This window comes from Eschscholzia californica, unplaced genomic scaffold (assembly GCF_041429995.1).
Source record: "Eschscholzia californica isolate CP2 unplaced genomic scaffold, dmEscCali1.0.p SCAF_4, whole genome shotgun sequence".
In the NCBI taxonomy this organism is placed as follows: Eukaryota; Viridiplantae; Streptophyta; class Magnoliopsida; order Ranunculales; family Papaveraceae; genus Eschscholzia; species Eschscholzia californica.
In genome coordinates, this window is record NW_028238461.1 from 7,752,606 (window position 1) to 7,776,988 (window position 24,383).

General features: G+C 36.3%; 2 protein-coding genes, 1 long non-coding RNA gene and 1 pseudogene across 5 annotated transcripts in view; 3 read left to right on the top strand and 1 right to left on the bottom strand.

The window, feature by feature from the left end:
• The first annotated feature begins 232 nt into the window (after positions 1 to 232).
• LOC147542229 (putative NAD(P)H dehydrogenase (quinone) FQR1-like 1) lies at positions 233 to 3,505 on the top strand. 2 transcript variants are annotated; one of them, XM_086636540.1, is made up of 4 exons: positions 233 to 489; positions 2,313 to 2,406; positions 2,549 to 2,811; positions 3,045 to 3,505. In XM_086636540.1, the coding sequence occupies exons 1-4, from the start codon at positions 467 to 469 to the stop codon at positions 3,274 to 3,276; spliced, it is 612 nt and encodes a 203-aa protein (XP_086492666.1). In that variant the 5' UTR covers positions 233 to 466; the 3' UTR covers positions 3,277 to 3,505. The 2 variants fall into 2 exon arrangements, with proteins under 2 accessions (XP_086492666.1, XP_086492667.1); XM_086636541.1 differs by lacking the exon at positions 233 to 489 and adding an exon at positions 1,576 to 1,855.
• A 9,708-nt stretch (positions 3,506 to 13,213) lies between these two features.
• Positions 13,214 to 15,842, top strand: LOC147542230 (large ribosomal subunit protein uL2z). Its single transcript, XM_086636546.1, has 2 exons — positions 13,214 to 13,718; positions 15,335 to 15,842. Exons 1-2 carry the CDS (start codon positions 13,279 to 13,281, stop codon positions 15,669 to 15,671), a joined length of 777 nt encoding a protein of 258 aa, XP_086492672.1. The 5' UTR covers positions 13,214 to 13,278; the 3' UTR covers positions 15,672 to 15,842.
• On the bottom strand, positions 13,224 to 16,070 carry LOC147542231 (uncharacterized). Its single transcript, XR_015223763.1, has 3 exons — positions 15,083 to 16,070; positions 14,808 to 14,984; positions 13,224 to 14,320 (listed from the first exon to the last, which is right to left on the bottom strand). It is a non-coding gene; the product is annotated as an uncharacterized LOC147542231 (long non-coding RNA).
• A 5,232-nt stretch (positions 16,071 to 21,302) lies between these two features.
• Positions 21,303 to 24,383, top strand: part of LOC147542232 (terpene synthase 10-like) — a 52,136-nt pseudogene continuing 49,055 nt past the window's right edge. The window contains exons 1-2 of the transcript XR_015223762.1: positions 21,303 to 21,602; positions 21,695 to 21,962. The product of XR_015223762.1 is annotated as a terpene synthase 10-like (transcript). The remainder of the gene's footprint in view (positions 21,603 to 21,694; positions 21,963 to 24,383) is intronic.

The following is a 24,383-nucleotide window of genomic DNA, read 5'->3' on the forward strand; positions in this document are numbered from 1 at the left end:
AATAACTTCAAACACACACACACACATTATATTCACAAACATTTAAAATTGTGAACATTTATCGTGCTGGAAGCATAAGTTTCTTAACAAAACAACAATAGTTTTGTGCATCGTTAATGTCATGTTCGGTCACACTCCCGACCAAATCCTGACTTGTGTACATAGTCGGACAAAATTTAGTGAAAGCCTTGGACAGGATTCTGTCGGGATTATAGCCGGTCATTAATCAGTTGTTTTATGTGAGGTTGGAGGGGGGAATAGGGAAGTTGGTCACATTCAGGGGCCTAAATGCTAGACTCAAACTTTCCCAATAATTACCGAAGTTAATTATTTTGAAAATAAAATGGAGAGTGGTTGGAAAGAAGAAGATATATAAATCAGAGAAACTTGTTCACTCTTCAATCAATCAATCCATCAGCTCAAACAGATATTACCAGAAACTGATAGAACTAACTTACTTCCATCAATGGCTACCAAGATTTACATTGTGTATGTCTCTCTCTCTTTACTTTCTCTCTCTATCTCCTATGTAATTTCAATTAGAAAATTTCACTTTCTCTTTCTTTAATTGGAACTAATTAAACAATTTCTATGATCCATCAACATACTTGATTCTGTAAGAATTTTTGGATCTGTTCAATTTGCGATCATTTTTTTATACGATCAGTAAGAATTATATCTTTGATTATTTATAGTTTTGTATGTAGAAACCTAATTTTTTGTCTTAGATCTGTTCAATTTGAAGTTGATTGAATTAGGTTTTGCTTGTTGGTTTCATCTTCTGAAACTGATTTTAGGTTTTCTTACTATTAAGTTCTGAATAATTTTAGCTGTTATAGATTGATTGTTGTAATACTCTTCTTAAGCAGAAATTGTTGAATGTTTTTAGTGAAATTCGATAAAGTTTGGATTTATAACTTAATTTTGCCTAATAATTAGGGTTATGTTGAGTTGATTGCTTGCTCTAATTCATTTATTGAGTCTTTTCCACTATATTTAGTTCTTTAGGCTCAATAGGGATTTGAGTTTGTTGATATGTAAACTAAAATTGAAAATCATGAAAGGGGGATTTATTCATAGCTTTTGTGGAATAATTCTCTTTTGTGTTTTACAACCTAAAGAATATGGAGAACGAAAGATGCAAAAGTAAGATATCATTCTAAAAGTAAACAATAGAAGAAAAGGAGTATGAAAAGATGACTTCGAAAAATCCTCTTTCATGATCCTTTCGCCCTATAGGTCCTTATCAACTTAGTGGGTTTTGGGTGGCAATTATGTTTTTTCATTGGAAACACTAAGCTGCCATTTTCGGAATTTACTTCGAAGAACTTACTACCTATCTGTCTAAAATTGATGTCTTACCGAAAGTAGATGGATGCTTCTTCCGTGTTAGTGTAGTGATCTTGTTGTCCACATCCTTGATATGGTTTTAGATGGTAGAATTTCATTTCTTGGATAAAGAACTATTTGTTTTATTGTATTTACTTTCGTCGAAAACCTTGTAAAGGTAACTTATTTTGGAACTATAGTGCCAAAAGATTTTCTTTTATATGTTAATTTTGATAGTCAGCAAGTGATCCATTTCAAGAAGTTCTAAACTAATAAGTCAGATCTAGTGGGTAACTTGTGGAGATCACAAACTCTGGAATTTCTAACTACTAATTAAACTGAATTAAGAGATTGTAGTTCTTTGGGTGATCCATTTCACTGCTTAGATTGGATCAACATTCAGTATTAGAATTAGAGCGTTCAGGATGACCTGCTTGTTTTTCGGTTCACAGGAGACTATTCTTATCTGAAAATCCCAAAAATATATCTGGATTTGGGGCAACTAGGCCACTTTTTAAAGCTTTGGGTATGGACATCTAATTTAGAGATGTCAACTGATTCATTCACCTATATTTTGGATGTAATAACTATATATTTCATTAAGTTTTTCATTCACGTGAGCAGTCGTCTTCTGCCCATTCCGTCCCATGCTATGTTAATTCTTCGTGCCTGTTAGTCTAGTTGTGTTGACATTTTTTTCTATCCTACACTTATAATAAGAGAATGTCATTTTCCTTCGTCAGAATAATTGAGATTGCTTGTTCTTGTTGCAAAGTTACTATGCTATCTTCTTCCAATGTTAGCTTCTAAGTAGATATAGTATGATATCTGTGGAGAATTTAGAGATCTTGAGATAGTGTCTACAGTCTACTCAGATCAGGCTATCAGGGCACCTAACAATCGTGTTTCTACTGCATATAAAATGTTGACATATTTTTTTTACTAAACGGGTGATGGTGATAATGCTTTCTATTATCATTCAGGTACTATTCCATGTACGGGCATGTTGAGAAACTTGCTGAAGAGGTCAGGAAAGGTGCTGCATCTGTCGAAGGAGTCGAAGCTAAACTATGGCAGGTATATGACTGTATAAACATTCTCTACTTCATTACTAGTTCATAGCAATGGTATTGGGCAAGAACTTTTGAAGCACAGAAAGACAATATGTCTATAGTTCTCTACTTTAAAGTGATTAACCTGATTCAATTACATGTCACAGGTACCCGAGACACTATCAGATGAAGTTCTTGGAAAAATGAGTGCACCATCAAAGAGCGATGTGCCGATTATTACTCCAAATGAACTTGCTGAGGCTGATGGACTTATCTTCGGGTTCCCAACTAGATTCGGGATGATGGCAGCCCAATTCAAAGCTTTTCTGGATGCAACAGGTGGTCTATGGAGAACACAATCTTTGGCAGGCAAGCCCGCTGGAATCTTTTACAGTACCGGCTCTCAAGGCGGCGGGCAAGAAACAACTGCGTAAGCCTTAGTTTGGCATTGCTCAAATTGTCGTAAATCTACTTTTAGCTTGCGTTTGTGATAATAATCTTCAAAATAGAGCAGCTTTTAAAGCATCCTTTTCGCTACTTCCTAATATCTAATATCCTCTTGGAAAAACAGTTTCTTATTGACCAAACTACTTTCACATGAACTTAAGAAGAAAATGTACTCTCTGTCAAATTCGACCTAATTCGGTTTTGGGTACTCCACAGGTTAACAGCAATTACTCAATTGGTACACCATGGACTGATCTATGTGCCAATTGGATACACATTTGGAGCTGGAATGTTTGAGATGGAACAGGTGAAAGGTGGTAGCCCATATGGTGCAGGAACTTATGCCGGGGATGGTTCGAGACAACCATCTGCACTCGAACTGGAGCAAGCTCTTCACCAGGGGAAGTACATTGCCGGCATTGCGAAGAAGCTCAAGGGAGTGGCTTGATTTGTGTACCTTATATTATATGATATAAGTACTATCTGGATTCTGGCATTATATACTTCCATTATTTTACTTGTTCAGAGAATTTGAAGTTACTGCTTTCTTGTTTGCTCATAAAAATAAGATGGGCTTTATTGAATGTCATGAGCTTATGTGTCTTCTTCAGTTACAGTGATTTGTCTCCTTTCAGTGTTCTTATAATATCGCACCTTCTCTTTGTTGGTTTTTGATACTTCTATTAGATGTCTCCTACCTCGAATGTTCTTTAGTTCTCGCTGACTCTTTTATTATTTGGCCACCATGTTTTGGTAGGCGAAATTTCGGTGGAAATTTTTGAGCTCTACCTCGAATGTTCCATGAAACGTTTCCACTTTTGGTCGGACCGAAATTTCCACCGAAACCGACATTTCATTCCTTGCTTCTATCAGGTCTAGATATTCTATGATTTTTTTTTCTTTACTTCTCTCACGATAGAAGGATTTGACACGCAAGTTAGTTCTGTTTATTTCTAGCAAGCTTGATTCCATTCCCTATACCATTTTGTAGGGAGTTTCACTTGTCTCTTATCGCATTGTGGTTTCGTAAGCCCAGAGAACACCAAGGAGCTTGTCTGCCTAATTTTCGCTTTTCTATTTGCATCTAGTTTATAAGTACTAGGTGATAGCTCAGCTGGTTACATTTACTTGCTCATTGGCTTGTGGATGAGCTAAGCTAGCTTATATTATTTTACCTAGAACCTTGCCAAGCTCCAATACTTCCAAGAATCCTAGGAATGGTTTTTCCTCATTAGGAGGGAGTTCTAAAGAATTTTAGCAATGGGTTTTCCTCATTAGGAGCTAAGCTAGCGTATATAATTTTACGTCGATGAGCTAAAGATTAGGAGTTCCAAGAATTCTAGCAATGGTTTTTAAGTTTTTCCTCGTTAACATGATAGGGTTTTTTCTTGATGGTCCAATGAATTAAATGAAGTAACTAACCACCGTGACAATGACGTTGTTTACCTTTTCGCCTGACATTATCTCTTCAAAGTTTTCGCGTCGAACTTGTTGTACTAAAGGTCATAATCTGCAATATGGGCACTCTTTTAACGAAACAATTATGAACAGGAGGTAGCGAGTAATGTGATTTAGATTGACTGGAACATAGTGGTGATGGTTGATGTGACACCACATACTGCCATATTCTTAGACATTTAATCTGGACTACTCAACATGAGAGTAGAAAGGTGTGGATCATTGTGTGGGATAATAACACCATTGATATTTGAAAAATGTTTGTTATAACGTGTCTCATTTTTCTTCATAAACTTGTGGTCATAGCAAGCTAATGTGGTTATCAAAGCACCATCCAACAACATACTCACTTGACTTAAACAACTGCAATAAGTTTGTAGCAAAAGCCAAAATATAACCTAAGATCTCGTGGCAATACGAAAGAAACTCCTTCTATCACATTTGCTACAAAATTTGTTCGTAAATACCTCTTTTCCCAAAACTAGAAAATCGTAAAAACGAAATAAAAGAGGCAAATTTAAAGTTTCACCACATCATCAAATCCTACCACAGAAACCCCTAAGAAAAGCTTGTCTGAGTGGAAGAGGGTTTTGCATGAAATCTCTTTTTGGTTGATTGAGTCACAACATTTCCTCTGGAAAGAAAAAAAAAAAAAAACCTTTACTTCTGTTTTACATCAATAGTCGAAACCCAACTCAGGATTAAAAGTATCAAACTCTATTTCTTCTTATATTTTCCTATAAATTGACTCAAACTTAATATTTATCCAGTTATGACTACTCATTAATTATCTGAACAAGATCGAAGAAACTTCATATTTTGTTATCTAAACTATTACTAGTATTTCTTCTAGTAACTCTAATATAACAAAAAACAGCACCAAAAATTGCAGTAGCAAGACCTCCAATAATCACTCCTCCACCTGCAACTGACTTATCTGATGAATGATGATGATTTTTATTATGCATTCCCATTCTTCTGATCTCTGGAGCTTCTGCAATTTCTTCATCATTTTCTTCCATTGAAGAACAAGGTGAATCTGCCAAACCCAAACCAGTACTAGTACTCTTTCTTGATTCCATAGATTTTGGAACTTTGGGTATATTAGACTCACATCCATTAGCCATTATTAGTTGAATTAAGAACACCCCAACTAAGATAAAGCATAGTAAACTAAACCTACCCATCTTAGAGTTTCTTTTATGAAATCTTGATTTTGTGGGCAGGTGTGTGTGTGTTGTGAGAATGTGAATGAATTGTTTTTTGGTTGGATGAATTAGTTATAGATAGAGAAAGTATAGTATTTATAGACAGATAAACTGATACTGTGAGTGTGGTCCAGCGAGGGTGTTACGTGTTTTCAAGGAATGTTGTAACTTAAGTTCGTGAATCGTAAACTAGTGTTATAACCTTTTTCCAAACATCCGTGTGTCCTTTAACCTCAATAAAAGGTGACCAATATATAGACAAACAAAAATCTTATATGGATAAAAATTGTCGTGCTCGATGTAAGTCATACATTTATCCCTTAAGAAGATGATGAAAAGAAGCCTAGCAACTCTTTTCTTTCTATTTCTTTTGACCATGATGCTTTTTGCCATCTTCTTTCCTCATTTTCTCGTAATTTTTTGTCCTTAGTTCTCTGGTTTCGTTTGTTTCTACTTCAATAACTTTGAGTCTATTTTGACCCGTGTTCTCTTATTGATTATCTTTTTCTCAAAAGGGCAAAAACACACGTAGTCTCCTTTTTTTCCGATTTTGTCCCTAAAGTTTTTTCCTCATTTTGTTATCTCTTTTGGCCAAAAGACACAAAATGCTCCTAAGACTCCTTATGCCATTTTGCTGACTTCTTAAGCTGAAGAGACCAAAATTCCTCGAGGATTGTTTGTGTCATCTCTTGACTCCCGTTTAGTTTTCTTCGTAAGTCTAAAATGACTAAAGTCGCCAGTTGGATTTCTCTTTTGCTCACTAATTATTTCAAGTCCAAAATTACTATCTCCATTTTTCTCTTACTTCTCCTTTGCCCATGGGAGTACCTCTACAGGAAGCCGCCTTAGGGTGTTTTCGGCACAATACACATCTTAGCGTGCATACTACTACGTCTAATTTCTTTTTATCTCATCTTTATGTACATACACTATTTTTCTTCCTACATTTACCAAAGTCACATACTGTATGTCTTTTATGTATTTATTATTTTTCTTATATTATTATTGTATGATCAAGATACTGAGTGGGTGATGGTCGGAATAGTCGGCAGGACCACCAAACCTAACAGGAACCCATGATTGTATGACTTGAATGCAGAGGGGTCCATATGAATTGGAAAGAAAGGTTAGTTATAACTTACAAGAAGCTAGAAGAAGATTTTAGAGGTTAGAAATGATTCATAGGATGGTCTTGTCACACTTATTAGCATCGAGCGTGTTTGACCCCACATCATTGTATATGGATAGAACCAGTTGGCATTAAAAGGGTTACAGCTGCGAAACCAAACACATCGTTAATGAATTAAATAGAAGAAAATGATTTTTAGTCTTACTAATCTATTATCAAATTTATCACTCAAGGCGTGTAGCGTTTAAGGCCAAGGCTCGACTTGGTATTTTTGTGTGTTTTCTTATAATATTTCTTAGAAATATTCAAATCCATGTCTCATATATTGGGTCTAATAGTATTTTAAAAATTGTGGTTTTACACGGACTACATAAATGCTTTTGAGGGTCTGTCTGGCTATGAAAGATGATATAGGGATTGGTCTTTTGAAATAACTTTCTTACTAGTTACTACATAAAAATGCTTTTGAGGGTACCCATATAAATATGACTCTAGGATTGGTCTTTTGAAATAACTTTCTTATACTACATAAAAAGTTGTACTACGAGTATCATAATTTTATTCGAATGTGTTTATTTCAGTCAGTTCCATGAATCATGTTGAGGCATGAAAGAGCCGAACCACTCTTTGTCACACTTAATAGGTTAATGGCAAAACTTCGTAGATTATCTTGGGTGGGCCCGAATCAGCCCATGACCAAGACAGTGATTCCTTGTGGTTACCGAGTTTATGGATTATGGAAGAGGAACAACTTGTCTGCGTTGGTAGAATTAAATTTGGTGTGAAGAAACGGCTCACATCTAGTTTCAAAATTTAACAACTGTTTTTTTCTAAGACAGTAATTACACTAATAGGTCCGCTATAGGCATCTCAAAATGAAAACAATGAATGAATAAATAGTGAGTGTGGGAGGGTCAGTTCATTTTTCAGTTTCCTACGTCGTCAGCAAATATTTTGATGAAATATTTGTATATTATTCTCAAACAGTCAAACTCCATCTTCCTCTAGTCTCTAAACCACATAAGCCTATTTCTTTGTACTACGCTTCTTACTCTTTACTACCACAACCTGGACAATCACTTTATCAACAATAAAGTGATTTACATGGCTCATTTGAGAAGTCATTATCATATATACAAATTCCATCCAATTTGAATAATCCGAAAAAATTAAAACCGTCATTTTTAACACATGAATGTCCAACTTGTCACATTTATTTTATGTGAGTGGTTAATAAAGTGTGAGAATGAAAAAGAATTTGCTTATATATTGATCCTGTACCAATTTATGGTAGCTCAAATACTTAAGTCATTATGATGGTGGGTTTAAATGATGAGATGGTGGAGTAAATTGAATTTAGAGGTAGACATGGTGCAACATAACTCATCTTAACTGCATCCTTTTTAAATTGATAGGATATGTGATGCTTTTCTTTTCGGCTAGATATGGCTGTTGTAACAGGTCTATGTTGGAATCGGAGCCAATTTTGGCTCGACCCGACTCGTCAAATTCAGAAACCGAACGCGCCATTGCGTTCGTCTCGTCGAGCTCTTAAATTTAGAGCAAAGAATTTCTCGAATCCGATTTCGGATGAATGAGAAATTCGAGTTTGAAGTTTGGGGGAAAAAACGGTTAAGTCAGGGTCTGAAACGTCAAACGGGACAAGTTAGATCAGGGGTCGTTTGAGCGAATACCACGCGCATCCAAATCTGTGGGCACATTTCGGTATTGATCTGACGGTGGGCGTTCCACCCGAGATTTTCACCCAGATCCGACGTCCCATGACCCAACCGACTCCAATATTTAGTTATTATTTCTGTTTAGTCCACCCTTTCGAATGGATACATCTTTTAACCCAACAGACACTATATACCCATTCAACTCCTATATAAACCAACCAAACTCACTTCATTTTTCATCAATTCATTATCTTCTCTTCTTCTCTTCTCTCCTAACAATTAGAAGTTCTGGTTTGTCTAGAATATCTAATTAAGGGAGTAATTCTAGAAGTTCTGGTTAGACTAGAATATCTAGAAAAGGAAGAAAGAAGTTTTTCATAGGTCGTCTAGAATATCAATCAATTCATTCTCTTCTCTTCTTCTCTTCCCTTCTAACAATTAGAGGTTCTGGTTAGCCTAGAATATCTAATTAAAGAAGTATTTTCTAGAGGTTCTGGTTAGACTAGAATATCTGGAAAAGGAAGAAAGAAGCCTCGAGTGAAATTTGAATTTCCGAAGCATCTAGAAGATCGTCCGCATTAGTCAAAGAGCTCATAATACTGACAAAGGTTCGTTCGCTTTCAGAATATAGAAGTACCATCTTAAAATTCTGAAAGGTTAGTCGTTGTATCCCGAAGGCATTCACCCTAACGTTTGGTACTGTTACGGGGGTGTAAAATGTCTTAAGGAAAGAGAATTTATTCTTGCCTCGACTACATTAACACCTATCTCGGTTAGTCCGAAAGAAGGAATATTGATTAATCATTATTCCTTATTAGTTTATCTCTCTATAAGTTAGAGAAAGGAAACTCTGTCTAAATTAAGCCAAAACAGAGAGAAATCGACTTATCGATTAATAACCAGAGAACAACAATCTTAAGACATTTTATATAAATTATTTCTCTGGTTATAAGATATTGATCTAGGTTATTTTTTGTGTGTTTCAGAAAAAATGGCAAGAACAAGAACAACCCTACGGGTTCTTCAGCCTAACACCACATACGTAGAAAACCCAGAGATGTTCAAAGGAACTGACTTCGCTCTGAAGCGGAAGGGTCCATCTCAAAACAGAGGCAAGTCGAGGAAAAGGCAAAGGCCTGTCGAATGCTACAAATGTAGAAAGCGAGGCCACCTAGCCAAAGATTGTCGCTCCACATGTGACAGTCAAGGGGAAAAAGCCGATAACCAAGCTTCATTAGCAAAAGACACCGAAAATCAGAATCACCGTCTAATGATTACTGAATTCGAAAAGGCGTTTGATATACTTCATAAGATGAACCTCTGTGCAGAGGCACATGAAGATAACCTGGTTAACAACCAGAGATGGTGGGTCGATTCTAAGACAAATCATCACGTTTGTAGTGACAAAAGCCTATTCTCTTCCTATACAGAGGTAGCCGAAGGAGAGACCTTATTCAAGGAAAACGGCTCGATCACCCAAGTCAAAGGAAGGGGAAAGATCGTCTTAAAATTCACTTCCGAAATAGAGGTGACTTTGACCGATGTACTCCATGCTCCAGACAATCAAAAGAACTAGATTTCTGGTTCTCTTTTAAGTGAGAACGGGTTCAGACTAATCTTTCTGTCAGATATCGTTATCATACTTAAGAAAATGATGTATATTGGAAAGGGCCACTAATGTGGGGGGTTATTTCAAATAAATGTTACCCATGTAATGCAGAAGGCACCTATTATTAATAAAATTAATAATTATGCGTATATTATTGAGTCCTCCAATATTTGTCACGAAAGATTAGGACATGTGAATAATAAGTCATTAAAGAAATTAATGAGCTTGGAGTTAAATTCCGAAACTCGAATTTTACTCAAGACGTACATGTCAAACATGATCCTAAAAATTCAATTCGATGACGAATCGAAGATGACAACCGCATAAGTTAGCGGAAAAGTATGTCAAGACAAATGTCAAAACCTAAAACGGTTAGACAAGGTCAACGACAGAATATTACAAATAGTTACGAAACGATGAACTGTTCGAAAGAAATCATCGGTCTGAGATAATGAAAATTCCGTGAAACATTCTCGAATACAAAGTTGTCGAAGAATGCAAAATTCGAGAAAGTAAGTTATTTCGTATAAAATATTCAGGCGGTAAATAATTCTCTAGAAGGTCCTTAGGCCTGTCTAAGAATTACAAGGAATCCTCAGATGTGTTAAACGGAAGGACCTTGGCTGAAAGATCTCGAAATCAGGAGTTATTATAAATAAATCCTTTAAGTCTTTGTAAGGAGGTCCCTAATCATTACAGAATAGTCCTTATAAATCCTCATAGTAACCTAATCTTCTTGGATAGACAAGAGAATTAAGGTTGATAAGACGTAAAGTTGAATATTACATCATTCGGTCTAGACATGACTCGAATAATAAATTCAAGGGTCTTGGTAAGATTTTCGATTCAAGAATATGAACGAAATCTAGAGACGATAAAGGACAAAATAGGGAATGATAACTTTGATGATCATGCGATAGATTAAATCTATCAAGGGAGTATATATGATTAAGACATATAACTTAAGAAAGAGTTAAAAGAGGAACTCACCTTGTATTATATCTCAAGGTTCTAATGATCATAAATCATCATGTTATAGAACAAAACTAAACACACTACACTAAAGAAATTGTGTACGGAAATAGTTTTATTAAAGAGGAGAATCCAATGGTTACCCTAGAACTGTGGGGGCAGATATTATCACATATCTGAACGGTACCCTATATGCAATAGTATAAGATTCCACCCAAATTGACGAATAAGAGGAAATACTCTTAAAATGTGGGGGGGACCCGAGAAGGAACCGAAAAGCCAATTATAAAGAAATAAAATGGCATATAGAACTCCAAATTCCCCTGAAGATATAACGTCATAATGACGTGAGAAGAGGGAAATTATGGAGTACCTCGGAAACCAGATTTAACCAATAAGAATGTTTGGTCAATAAGGTTTCATTGAGCTAAGAACTACGGTTATATTCACTAAGTTGTGACAAAAGTGAGAAATCAAGTTTGTGAATATAAGTGATGACGTGAATGTCTAATTCACTCAACAAATCTGGAAAAATACAAATGGAAAGAACTTCTCTTCCTAATCCTAAACTAAGTAACGAGATTCAACCGTGAATCATCTGTTCAAAAAAACCATGTAATATAGATACCTAAACATGTGCTTCAAGAGTCTTGCAAAGAGGAATCTTCTTCTAAAGAATCTACAAACTCGGAAACATAATCTATCAATTATCCTTGAACAAGGTAATCTCTAATTTCCATTTATACAAGATAATCCCAAAGAGGAAGCCTAATATATTCATACTACAAAATAGTAGTTTCAATCCAACACGGTGGATTTCAACCGCATCACCATAATGACCTTTGTGCAGTCGACCAAAGCAACTTATAAAAGGTAATCCCCTAGTCTCGAAGAAGGCACAATAACAACGAGCGAACAAACTCTCTGAATCCAACGAGTAAGTCTCTAAAGTTCACTCAATATTCAATACTTTAACTGCAAGGACAATCTAACTGTCTTAAACGTCAGAAAGATTTCTTAATGTTTTTGCAGATTTCGTTGCCCAGATTGAGAAGAGCAAAGCGGGATTCAAGATTGCAGTATCATCATTCTGATTAATTTCAAGAAATCAAATTTTGTCATCAGTAGTGGCTAGTGGTGGCCAACGGGCCGTGCCGACACGGAAACGGACCGGCACGACCCGTTTATTTGAGGACACGGAATGGTCCGTTCCGTGCCGTGTCGACCCGTCACGGGTCTGGCGTGCCGTGTCGGGACTAGGATTTTAGAGCCCCAGACCCGATAAACACGACCCATTAGACACGCAGGAACGACACGAAACGGATCGTACATGGCACGACCCGTGGGCACGGAACGACACGGAACGGAAACGGCAACAACGACACGCTAGCAACGACCCGATTTAGCTATTTAAATTTTTAAGCATTACCTAGGGTGTACTAACATCCTCAAAACACTTTTAATTTTTTCAATTTTAAAAAGTTACTTAGGGTGTACAACACTCTCTTTTGAGGGTGTTGTACACTCCCACCCCATTTATTAGTAATTGGTGTAGTACAAAAGAGGTTTTACTTTTTTTTTTACTTAGATTTTTTTTTGTTGAAACAAACTAAAACTTATTTTCAAAAAAATAAACAAATAAAGTGGTAAAGATAGTCCCACAACTAAACCACAAAATATAAAGTAAATGTGGAGAGTCTATACAACTCTTTCCAATAAAATAAACAAAGATATGACATAGACTCTAAAGTTTTAGTACATCAGAATTTTTTACTTGAAAAAATGTAATATTTCTTTTATTACTTTCTTTTACAAGTAAAAAATATTTATGAATGGGTCGGAGCCACGGGAGCAACTACGGGAACGCCACGGAACGGCCACGGGAACGACTACGGGAACGCCACGGAACGGCCACAGAAACGCCACGGGAACGGCCGGGCCGTTCCCATGGGCCGTTTCTGTGCCCAGACCTTTGTGGTCTGGGCACGGCACGGAACGACACGACTCAAGCCGATTACTGAATGGGATGGACCCGCCACGTTTTATCTTTAGGGTCACCCATGGCAATTAAGGTTTGGGCTATGGCTTTTCCAGGGGCGCCTATAAGCATATCAGTGGTTATCCATCTGAATTATTCTACAGAGTGAACAGAAGATTCAAGTGTTTAAAGGTTCACATAGCCGTTAGATTCAAGCACTCGAACGAAACATTTAAAATCGCACCGTTCATTTCACCATCGCCCAATTAAAATGGCAATATCGATATAAACAAAACCAACCTGGTCATTTCTGGAGGGAATCTAATCTATATAAACTTCCCTTCTTCTTCCTCCGCCGTTTCGTCCCCAGAAAAGAAGAAAGGGAAAACCCTAACCCTAAAAGAGAGAGAGAGAGAGATGGGTAGAGTTATTCGAGCTCAACGTAAGGGAGCAGGATCAGTCTTCAAGTCACATACTCACCACCGTAAAGGTCCGGCCAGATTCCGCAGTCTCGATTTTGGAGAGAGAAATGGATACCTCAAGGGAGTCATCACTGAAATCATCCACGATCCAGGTCGTGGTGCGCCGCTAGCTCGGATCACTTTCCGTCACCCTTTCCGATACAAACACCAGAAAGAACTCTTTGTCGCGGCGGAAGGGATGTATACTGGTCAATTTGTTTACTGTGGAAAGAAGGCAAATCTCATGGTTGGTAATGTTCTTCCACTTAGATCAATCCCTGAAGGAGCTGTTGTCTGTAACGTCGAACATCATGTTGGTGATAGAGGTGTTTTAGCTAGGGCTTCTGGTGATTACGCTATTGTTATCAGTCATAACCCTGATAATGGAACCTCCAGGTATAATTTTAGTTCAGATCTTTATAATTGTGGTTATGTTTTTCTTGTTGAGTAATGTGTTTGATATGAAATGTGTAGTCTGATGCTTTTTGGTATCTGGGTATCAGTTTGATTTTCAATTCATTTTCATGTCATAACTTAGTAATTCGTTAATCTGAATAGTTTTTCATTTAGAGATTGTTTCTTGTCTTATTTTGATCCAATTTGTTTTGATGAATTTGATTATCTATTTCTATGAAAACTTACATCTCTTAACTATGGATGAACTTCATTTCCTCGCACATAATTTCGGTGATAATGTTGTAGGAGAATCATACCTGCACCTTGCTATGCAACTTATTTTTAGGAGTTGAGTTTTCACTGCACCTTTAGATGCACGATTAATTATCTATGTGTATAACCAACCCACTTAACCCGTCTAGGAGGTTTTATACCAGCATATTGTTCCAAGACTTCAGACTCCTTCGTTATTCCTTGTGTTGTTTTTTGCTTATCCGAGACAATTCGACCGAAACGGTATTGTAGCTTTGTGTTATAGACTTAGTAGCTAGACTGGGATTCTCTTTTCTCAAGCAAATACTGAACGAAATGAAATTTACCAACTTCATAGTTCGTAATTTTCCATAGCATCTTAGATTTATGGTGTGTTTGGTTGCAGGATTCCTAAGTAGGATTTCTATCAAAAGTGGAATTTGGTAGGAATCATGAATCCTTGGTCTGTTTGGCTACCAAGAATCCTAGGACTCTTGAATCCTAAGGATTCCTAATTCCAAAATTTGTATTGGACCAAAATCCCACCCTACCCCCTAGGATTTGCTAGGATTTTGGATTAATGAACCTAAATTTCAAACTTAAAATCAACAAAAAAATATTTCCTTCTACTAAATCATTATTTTTTTTCAAACTAATTATTTTTTTCAAAAATCATATTTTTTCTAAAGACGTTTAAAAATACTCAAATAATAATAAATCATAGGATTCTTAGTTGCCAAACAAGCCAAAAAACATTACTTGGATTCATGAATCCGTGGAATCATGAATCCCAATGACTCATGAATCGGCGGATTCATGATTCCGCCATCCAAACACACCATTAATGTTCTTTATTTATATTCCTTGATGGGGTATGATTTACTATAAATATGGGTGAGGGTAAAACTTTCTGCCTAAGATGGTTGCTTTGTGTGTGAAGAATTATTGTATGATGTGCTTACCTATAACAATGATAGTTGCTGTCTAGCAGTATTAATCTTATAATGAAGTGATCTTATATTAAAATGATCTATAATGTGCCATGAGAGAGGGAGAATATTATGACACAATTCGACGTGTTTTAGTGAGCATGCCACAAATATATATTAAGCTCTCCCTGTATGTCTCATTGTCTCCTGATCCCACTACTCAGAAATTGCATTAGTACTGGTAACTTTAAAAAGAACTGCTAGAATAAAAGATTTATGCTTCATGATGAACAAGTTATGTTGTAATTTTCTTTTCTTTTTTGCAACTGCAAAACAAAATGCAGTAATACTCTCCTTGATCCCAAAATTACTATGTTACTTCGTGACTCTGTCCGTGGAATTGATTTGAATCTAACAACATTGTGATATCTTTAGGATTAAGCTTCCATCAGGATCTAAGAAGATTGTACCAAGTGGGTGCCGTGCCATGATAGGTCAGGTAGCTGGTGGTGGTAGAACAGAGAAGCCTATGTTGAAGGCTGGAAACGCATATCACAAGTTCAGAGTGAAGAGGAACTCATGGCCCAAGGTTCGTGGTGTTGCTATGAATCCAGTAGAGCATCCTCATGGTGGTGGTAACCACCAACATATCGGTCACGCCAGTACGGTTCGACGTGATGCACCTCCAGGACAAAAGGTTGGTCTCATTGCTGCCAGAAGAACTGGACGTCTCCGTGGTCAAGCTGCTGCATCTGCTTCTAAGGCTGATTAGGCTTAGAAGTCTTATATAAAGTATATGGTGTTTCCCCTTTTAATTTAAGAGACAAGTTCTGTTTTTCAAGTTGACATTTAATGTTAGTTTAAGAGAGGATATGTTGAAGTTTTGCTTGGGAACTAATCCATGCTTTTGGTCCGAATCATTAGATATTTCCCTTTGATGTTAGTGGTTGTCTTTTGATGCTAATGGTTGTTGGTCATTTGGGTACGTCTGCAAACTATGGTTAATGTAGCAAATGTGGATACAGCCAAATTTGAACCCAAATTTTTTGGATATATCTGATACCCAAACATGTCTTGAATTTGGATAATGTTCTATAAACACTTGTTAATTAAGGTTAACTTCAGGGATGTAATTGCGTTTAACCTAAAGATAAGGCCACATAATGTAGCATCCATAGCTATCAAATTCTTTCTTGTATTTATAAAGTTCTGGCTTGACTGATGAAGTGACACGGTAAGCTTAGTCTGAAACGCAAGTTCAAAAGGACTTACAAGACTGTCAACGAGTAGTTCAATCATGTCCTAGTAATCTGAATCTTAAAGACTTCCAGTGGTTGCAGTAGGGCAGCAGATGTGATGCCCTGCTGTGAAGACGAAGATGAAGGGGACAAGCCCCTTGTCTGAGTTGAAGAAGGTGAAGGGGCTTTCTCCTTCGTCACCTTCAACTCAATGAGTAGTAGAAGATTGATCCCACACTCGAGATCTGCTGGGGTTCTGAGAGAGAGAAAGAAAGGGAAGTATGAGAGAGATAGAGGAAGAGAGGAGGGAGAGGCAATGCCTCAGCCAATTTTTGACCTAAAGTGTCAATTGCCGTTAGGTCGTCGCAATAAGTTGACTCTTATAAACGACCTTAACTCTCTTTTTCTTCATTCTGTCTCTGAACTTTTGCAGGCGAAGGGGAGGACCGCTCTTCGCAGAGGAAGATATATATATATATATATATATATATATATATATATATATATTTAATTAAGGTCGCCGACAGGAGATTGTCGGCAAAAGAAGAAGAAGAAGAATATATATCTTTGTATAGATTTAGTTAAAGTCGCAAACAGGTGATTGTCGAACAACGACTTTTTGCGGGTTGGTGAAAATAACCCTCAAAAGTAACATTGTCTTTAACTAAATTTGGTCGTAAAGAATTGACCAAGTCGAGCTTGCAAAAAATACATTACCTTTAACCATAATGGAAATTGTGTTGTAAAGCAATCCCACATTGGTGGTGAGAAGGAGTGTGCTGCTCCTTTTAAGAGGTTAAACACTATTCCCTAGTGAGGCCTTTTAAAACTGTGAGGCCCAGTTGTGTCAAAGCGGACAGTATCACTAGCATCTCAGAAGGCTGATCCGCACCATCCTATGACAAGTTATCAACACGATTCGCTCTACTATGATGTGGTCTTGGGAGGGTGTGTTGTAAAGCAATCCCACATTGGTGGTGAGACCTTTTTAAACCGTGAGGTCCAGGTGTGCCAAAGCGGACAATATCACTAGCAAGCCAGAAGAATGGTCCGCACCATCCTATAACACATTGTTTATAAAATATCTCATCAAAATAATTTTTTTTTTTAAATAGTTCTTATATTTTCTTTAATTAAACTTATTCCCTAATATATCTTTTTTCCCACGTTTATCATCATAGCCACAACCACAGTTGCCAACATCGTCACTGTCTCGACCGCTAACACTCATCTTCTTAGAGGAAAATAATGTTGCTTTTTCCTCAAATCTCTCCCCACCTTGATCATCTTCACCATTCTTTTTTGTAAAATTTACACTGCCCTTTCTCTACGAGGACCACTATTTTAAGAATCTATATAACAAATGACATAGGTTTTTGTCATGTCATAACTTCTATCTATAAATCTCGAACGTTTAAATATCTTAAGTAAATCTTGACCTTTCCTTACAAAAGTCTTTTATAATATTTAACAGTTAAAATAACTACCCACTTCCTATATATTCTCAAACTATTTTTCTCTCTCCTATCTTAAAACTTCCACACGATTCTTTCTCTCTTTCATCTTCTTTCTTTAAAAGAACTCAATAAAATCTCCATGATTGTTATTCTCCAAACTTAATTTAATCACAACTATTATTTTTAATTTACTTTTATTACTCTCTCATAATATCAATATTGAAAAATCCGTGTCCTACGAACACGGGCTATACCCTAGTACATAAATAAAAGCGTTTAGAAAAATTTGGATGACAAACTGAAGTTATTCATCATGATTTTGTTTGTTTTATTTAGTGGTAGGATAAAATGAGAGAGCATTTTCGCTTAAAAATAAAAATGATGATAATATAGCTGAAGACAGATTTGAGTTAAGATTTTTTTCCTATAAGGGGATGATGATGCTTAAGGTGAGGATGGGAAGGCACAAGAGACTAAGACAAAATTAACGAAAAAGGGGTAATCTCGTTCTGTCTCCCAATTTATGACCAACAGGTCGTTTTGGTCTTCAATAGTGTTCGACAGTTAGTTTTGGCCGCAATTGTGTCCGACAGTTCGTTTTGGTCTGCAACATTTGCCAAACATCTCGATTTTGCCCTTGTGACATTTCTATAAATAGCTTTTTATTTTATTTTTATTTTTATTTTTCTTCTTATTTTGTATCCCTTATAAATAGCTTGGGAATCCTACAACCAAACACACCATAAGTATCTTCTTCTTCTGGCATAAATTTTCCTTTTTGTTAAAGGAAGTGGCTGAGTTGATGGATTATTTTTTACCCTTTTCTTATTTGGTTATATTTTTTTGTTAAAGAAAACGGTTGAGATGATGGTGGATGAAGATGGTGATTAGAAATAAGAGATATGAGAAAAGTAAAAAAATAAATAAATGACCGATGGAGGAGGAGAAACATAATTAAAGTAAAATAAAAAGATATTTACAAAAGTGTCAAAAGGGCAAAATCGAGATATTTTGTAAATGTTGGGGGCCAAAACGAACTGCCGGATACAATTAGGGGTCAAAATGAACTACCAGACACAATTGGAGGCTAAAATGGTCAGTTGGTCACAAATTAAGGCCAAAACAGAACTAACCCAAGAAAAAAAAAATACAAAAGGCAATCCGGAAAGGTAACCTTTGTTTCAGGATAGGTGTGAGAAACGGGTCGGGCTCGGTACCTGTGGGTACTCTTAGTCTGAGCTCGGGCGTTCCAGGTACTAAATATCAATGAACAATTAATTTATCGGGGGGACTCGGGCCGGGCAAAAGCAGAAATTCAATTGCACAAAGCCCGCCATGGGAATCAACTCATGACGGACATAACGGTCATCGGGCGGGCCGGGTACTGGGTGGACCATAAAGAAGATAAAATATTACTGAGAATAAAAAATAAAAACAGAGAAATTGTTTATAGGGAAGAGAAAAAGATCTATAAAAATCATAGTTGAAGGTTAGTGTTATTCAATGGTCGAGTTCTTCATGATTTGTCTTCTTCACTATTCTGAATGATAGTTTTTGTACCTTTATATTTCTCTCACTCTCTCTCTCTCTAACTTGTCTCTCGGTTGGCAGGGCAATAGGAAGATTTAGGTTGAAAATTAGGAGTTCTTTATGGAAAACCCTAAGGGTAGCCTCCTTAATCTAACGGCTGGGATCATATATCGTGATCTAACGTCTCATATATGTCGGGTTATAAGAAGCGGGATTAGTGATCGGGTTTGTAGCTCGTGTAGAGCTTTTCTATCGGGAGCCCAAGCCCGCCTACCAAAATCTAGCAGGCTGGGCGGGCAGTTTGTTTCCCCTTCGGACCCGGGTGTTCCAGATCGGGTTTCGGACTCCCGGGCTAAATTCCCACGCTTACCTCAGGAGTCATTAAAATATGGAAAATGAGCCATCTTGGTATTTGGGCAACGAAAGTAGCTAGATTTATATTAGAGGGGCCAATCGGAAAAAGAGATGGCATATTGGGCCAAGAAAATATTGACAAGGGCAAACAAATCACTATATTTTTCTTAGTGGTTGTTTCTGACGTATAAAATTATAAAAAATGATAACATAAAATAAACAAATGACATTTATATGAAGTATTTTTTTTGAGAATACGACTACGATCTACGTTAGTCGTCACAAGGCATTGATACATTGTGAAGATGTGATAAACACATAACTGCCTAATTCGAATTATGAATGAAAGAAGCCTAAAGTCCAACAACATGAAAGAGGCTTAAAGCCCGACAAGTTATTACATTATTTACTACACATATAGCCTAAATTACATGGAATAAATTTTGATGGCAAACTGCTTCCATCAAGGTTCGATCCCACGACCTCATGGACTTAAGAGGGGTGTCAAACCTGTTAAGTTTGTGGCCATCCAACTCAAAACCAATTGGCAATGAGTGGAGAGGACATAGACATTATATGTTTGGTTGCTAGATATCCATTCTCCATGTGGGCTATTCTCACACGCCCCCTCACGTGTGACGTTCTTTTGAGCCTAACACGTGATTTTTCATTCTGTTTGGGTGACATGGAGCACGTGTGACTTTTAAGCCTATCACGTATTGGCCTAGCTCTGATACCATGTTAAGTTTGTGGTCATCTAACTCAAAATCAATTGGCAATAAGTGGAGAGGATCTAGACATTATATGTTTGGTTGTTAGAAACCCATTCTCCCATGTGGGATTATTCTCACACAACCGTTGCACCAAAGGCCGGTGGACTGATATTTATATTCCAGTCTTGTTCATATCCGCATCATTTTAAATGTTACAGGTTTCATAAGACTATTTGTTTGGTCCTATCAATTGCTTTCCCCCTATTTAATACTCTATTATCATTATTTCACTATTATTTATTTTTGAAATGAGACTGCTTTTACATTTGTTTTCGCTCGTCAATGTTTTTCTCACTATCTTTTTTACCGTTTTCTCAATGATTTTTTTTGTCTAGAACTACTACTCTTAATGTTTTTATTGATTCTAATGTCATTTGTACCGTTTTCGTAGATTTACTGCCAAAATCGTTTTCAACCTAAAGATTTTTCGTATTGCGAAATGTTTTTGTTTTGTCACACCTCCAAAACAACATGGGTAAATGAAATCCACGTAATGTGCCTATACACCATATGTTTAGGTACTGTGTAGTAGTACAAAGACTGAGAGGTTTGCTATTCATCTTATGATGTCCCTACCCTCACGGCCTCACCTACCTAAGAGGCTAAGACACAAGCAAGTGACTTGTGTTTAAAACATGGGCGTATTTTACAATTTTATACTCTACTCCTCCACATTTGTAACATGGGCGTATTCTACATTTTATACTCTCTCTGTCCACATTTGGGTGTTTTACGAGGATAAGTATTAACAACAATGCTACTTTATCTCATCAAAAAACCAACTATGCTACTTCAGCCAACCAAATGTGGTCCAAATTGCCATCCAACACCTTATTTGCACATCTCAACAAAAAAAAAGAAGAACACCTTATTTGCACACCCCATTTTGTCGTGTTATTCCTGCCACATTTTATCAGACCAAATAGCATTTCTCCGTATGAATAGTGAGTTAGTATTGCAAAAAAAAAGAAAGATTTATTGGATTTGGTAGGAGTATTATTTTTATACCATTTGTAATCCTATATAAAGAGTACTTCAATACCAAATTGCTAACGCAACAGTGGCTTTCTATTAATTTTACCTGTAAAGCTTTAACTTTGTTATGGCTCTTTATCTTCATATCCTAGCTACTTCAGCCTCCTTCTCCTCCTCGTATTCCTCGAGGTTGCGCATTAATAAAATCACTTTACACCGAACTCCCAAAATTAGCTCCCATGTAAAATTTCCCACAAAACGTTCGGCAATCATCGTAAACTGCAGTACAGTAGATCTTCAGCGACCAGGAACCTACCAGTATCAACCTACAATTTGGGACTATGATTTTGTTGAATCAATTAAGAGCAACTCCATGGTGACTGATTTCATCAACCCCATTTGCTTGATACCTTTATATATACACACACACACATAAATTCACTTAACATGTTCACTCTGTATATGTAGGGGGAGCAAAGCATGCACAAAATGGAGAAAAGAAAGAAGGAGGTGTGTGATATGCTTGAAAATGCAGTGACACCATTAGTTCAGCTTGAGCTCATCAATACCATTCAGAGGCTGGGAATAGGATATTGTTTTGAAGAAGAGATCATGAAAACCCTCGAGAAGATATACAGTGACAGAGATAAGGAGGAAAACAGGATGAAACATAATTTATATGCTACTGCTCTCAGTTTTAGGCTTCTCAGGCAGTATGGATTTCAGGTTTCTCTAGGTATCGACGTGCTCTCAACTCACCGCCAACAGGTTTTCAATTACATAACATGACCAACAAACTTAATATGATATAATAGCTAGACTAACACATGATAGGTTTAAAAGCCAAATACTTCACGTCAACTAGAAAAAAAAAAAAACCACGTGTTAGGTTCAAAATATCCCACAGGTGAGGGTTTGCCGTCTGAGAATAGTTTCATATGAAAAAGAGGGTGATATCTTAGTCAATTATAAAATGTATAGGTCCTCTCTCCACATTGTCAATTGGTTTGGAGCGTGATGACCACAAGCTTAGCAATTACATCACCAAAAAAACAACAATGGTTGGGTAGTAACATGTGTATCTCTCTACTAAGGATACCAGAATTTGAATCTTCCCACTAAAAAACAAGGACTTAATGTGAGAATAGTACCGAGAAGGCTACCGAATCTTAACATATTCAATAACTAAAATCCAACTTTCAATGTTTTTATACGTAAGTAGTACGGAAAACTTTTATACCTCACTTGAGCCACACATATTCTTCAATCAATTCATTTCCATCATATCCATTAACAAAAATGAGTTGGGGACTCCATGGGCATACTCCCTGATGTACTCCCCTCCCAGGACACGAGTATTTTGGTCTTTTCAGTCTAAAAAAATTGTGAAAAGACAAAAATGATCTTGTCTTGTGAAGGGGAGTACACCAGAGAGTATGCTTAGGAAGTCCCCCTATCAGCCTTGATCCATTAAAAGGTAAGTTGATTTTCTTACTATAATCATTATCATATTTTTTTTTACTGTTTTTATATGTGAATAGTACGGAAAAATCTTACTGGTCACTTGAGCCACACATATATTCTTCAATTCAAATCACTGCTTCCATATCCATTCAAAGGTAAGTTAGATTATCACTATAGTCATTCCCATCATTGTCTTAGCTGTGCTTTTTTAACTTTCTAGAAATGGTAAATATGCTCTTTAAGTCAATCATAGTCGACTAAGTCTTTATTTCCTCGAAATTTTTTGGGCAAAAGACAAGTTAATTAATTTTTGGAGCAAAAAATAAATATGCTCTCTATATAAGTCAATCATAGTCGACAAAGTCTTTAGTCCCTCGAATTTTTTTTTAATTCCCCAAAACCGCGTCCATTTTTAAACTAACAAAAGATAGGTAACAAAGGGATTTCATACCAATAGCTAAAATTAACAAGAAGTAATCTATATACTTCAACAATTCAAATGATACGAGTGTTTATTTACTTCTTTTGTGATATTCAACAAAAGTACTAGCGAAATTCCTTCTAGCTAGTTTGTGTATTGCCCCTTGTGGGTAATGTTGTTTTTTATTCAACTAAACTATTCTTACCATAGATTAGGATTGTAATAACTAACATGGAGTTGTTTTGATGAGTTGCAGATGTTTTTAGTTGTTTCATAAATGCAAAAGGTGGTTTAAATGAATCAGTAAGTAAGGATGTCAAGGGAATTTTGAGTCTATATGAAGCTGTGCACCTTGTTTGCAATGGGGAAAACAACTTGGAGGAGACCAGAGTCTTGGTGACAAGACATCTCAAAGATCTTCTTGAAGGAGGAAAGATACTTCCTTTAAACCTTGCCAATCAAGTGAGGCATTCTTTAGAGATCCCATTGCATTGGAGAATGCAAAGAGCAGAAGCTAGATGGTTTATAAATGATTATGAGAGTGAAACAAACTTCAATCTTAGGCTTCTTGAGTTTGCTAAACTCAATTTCAACCTAGTTCAAGCATCACACCAAGCGGATCTTAAAAAAATGTCAAGGCATGTTTACAAACTTGTTAGTTCAAGAGTACAATTAAATTATATACAAAGAATTTATAACAAGTTAAAGAGGGGTTTTATTTATTCAAGAAATTGAGCCGAAGACCAAATTTTAAACTTTTTTAAATTAAAAAGAAAGTTATATTTCTTTAGTTAAAAGTCCAAAATTTCTATTTTTCTGGGTTAAAAATCTAAATATTAGTATTTTGTTCGGTCAAAAACTCAATATTTTTTACAAAGAGAATTAGTTAGGGGGAGTTCTTAAAACATTTAATTTTTTAAATATTATATAATTAACTTGCCATTTGTGCCAAGTTATGTATATTTAAATTTAGAGAGTTAGCTGGGTTATAATCCCATTCTAAACTAACTAGACCATGGAAATCAAAATTAATTACCCAAGTCTAACTTAATAAGGTTTCATAGTTTCCGTGGTTCTTGTGAAGATGACGGTCAAATACTAACGAGCAAAGAAAAAGATCAACGGAGAGAGAAGTGTTGGGGTCCCTCCATATAATAAAAGGACTCCTAGGTGAAATAGGATTTTCCTTCTTCCTTATTTGGGGAAAAAAATAGAAACTTTTTTTTTTTCAAACATAAAAAAAATTCCTATTTCTATTGGTAAACCTCCTTA

Excerpts from the sequence above, each read along its gene's own strand:
- LOC147542229 (XM_086636540.1), top strand. The coding sequence starts at position 467 with ATGGCTACCAAGATTTACATTGT. Across the intron at positions 2,407-2,548 it reads TCGAAGCTAAACTATGGCAG|GTACCCGAGACACTATCAGA; the intron begins GTATATGACTGT and ends TACATGTCACAG. Across the intron at positions 2,812-3,044 it reads GGCGGGCAAGAAACAACTGC|GTTAACAGCAATTACTCAAT; the intron begins GTAAGCCTTAGT and ends GGTACTCCACAG.
- LOC147542230 (XM_086636546.1), top strand. The coding sequence starts at position 13,279 with ATGGGTAGAGTTATTCGAGCTCAACGTAAGGGAGCAGGATCAGTCTTC. Across the intron at positions 13,719-15,334 it reads CCTGATAATGGAACCTCCAG|GATTAAGCTTCCATCAGGAT; the intron begins GTATAATTTTAG and ends TGATATCTTTAG.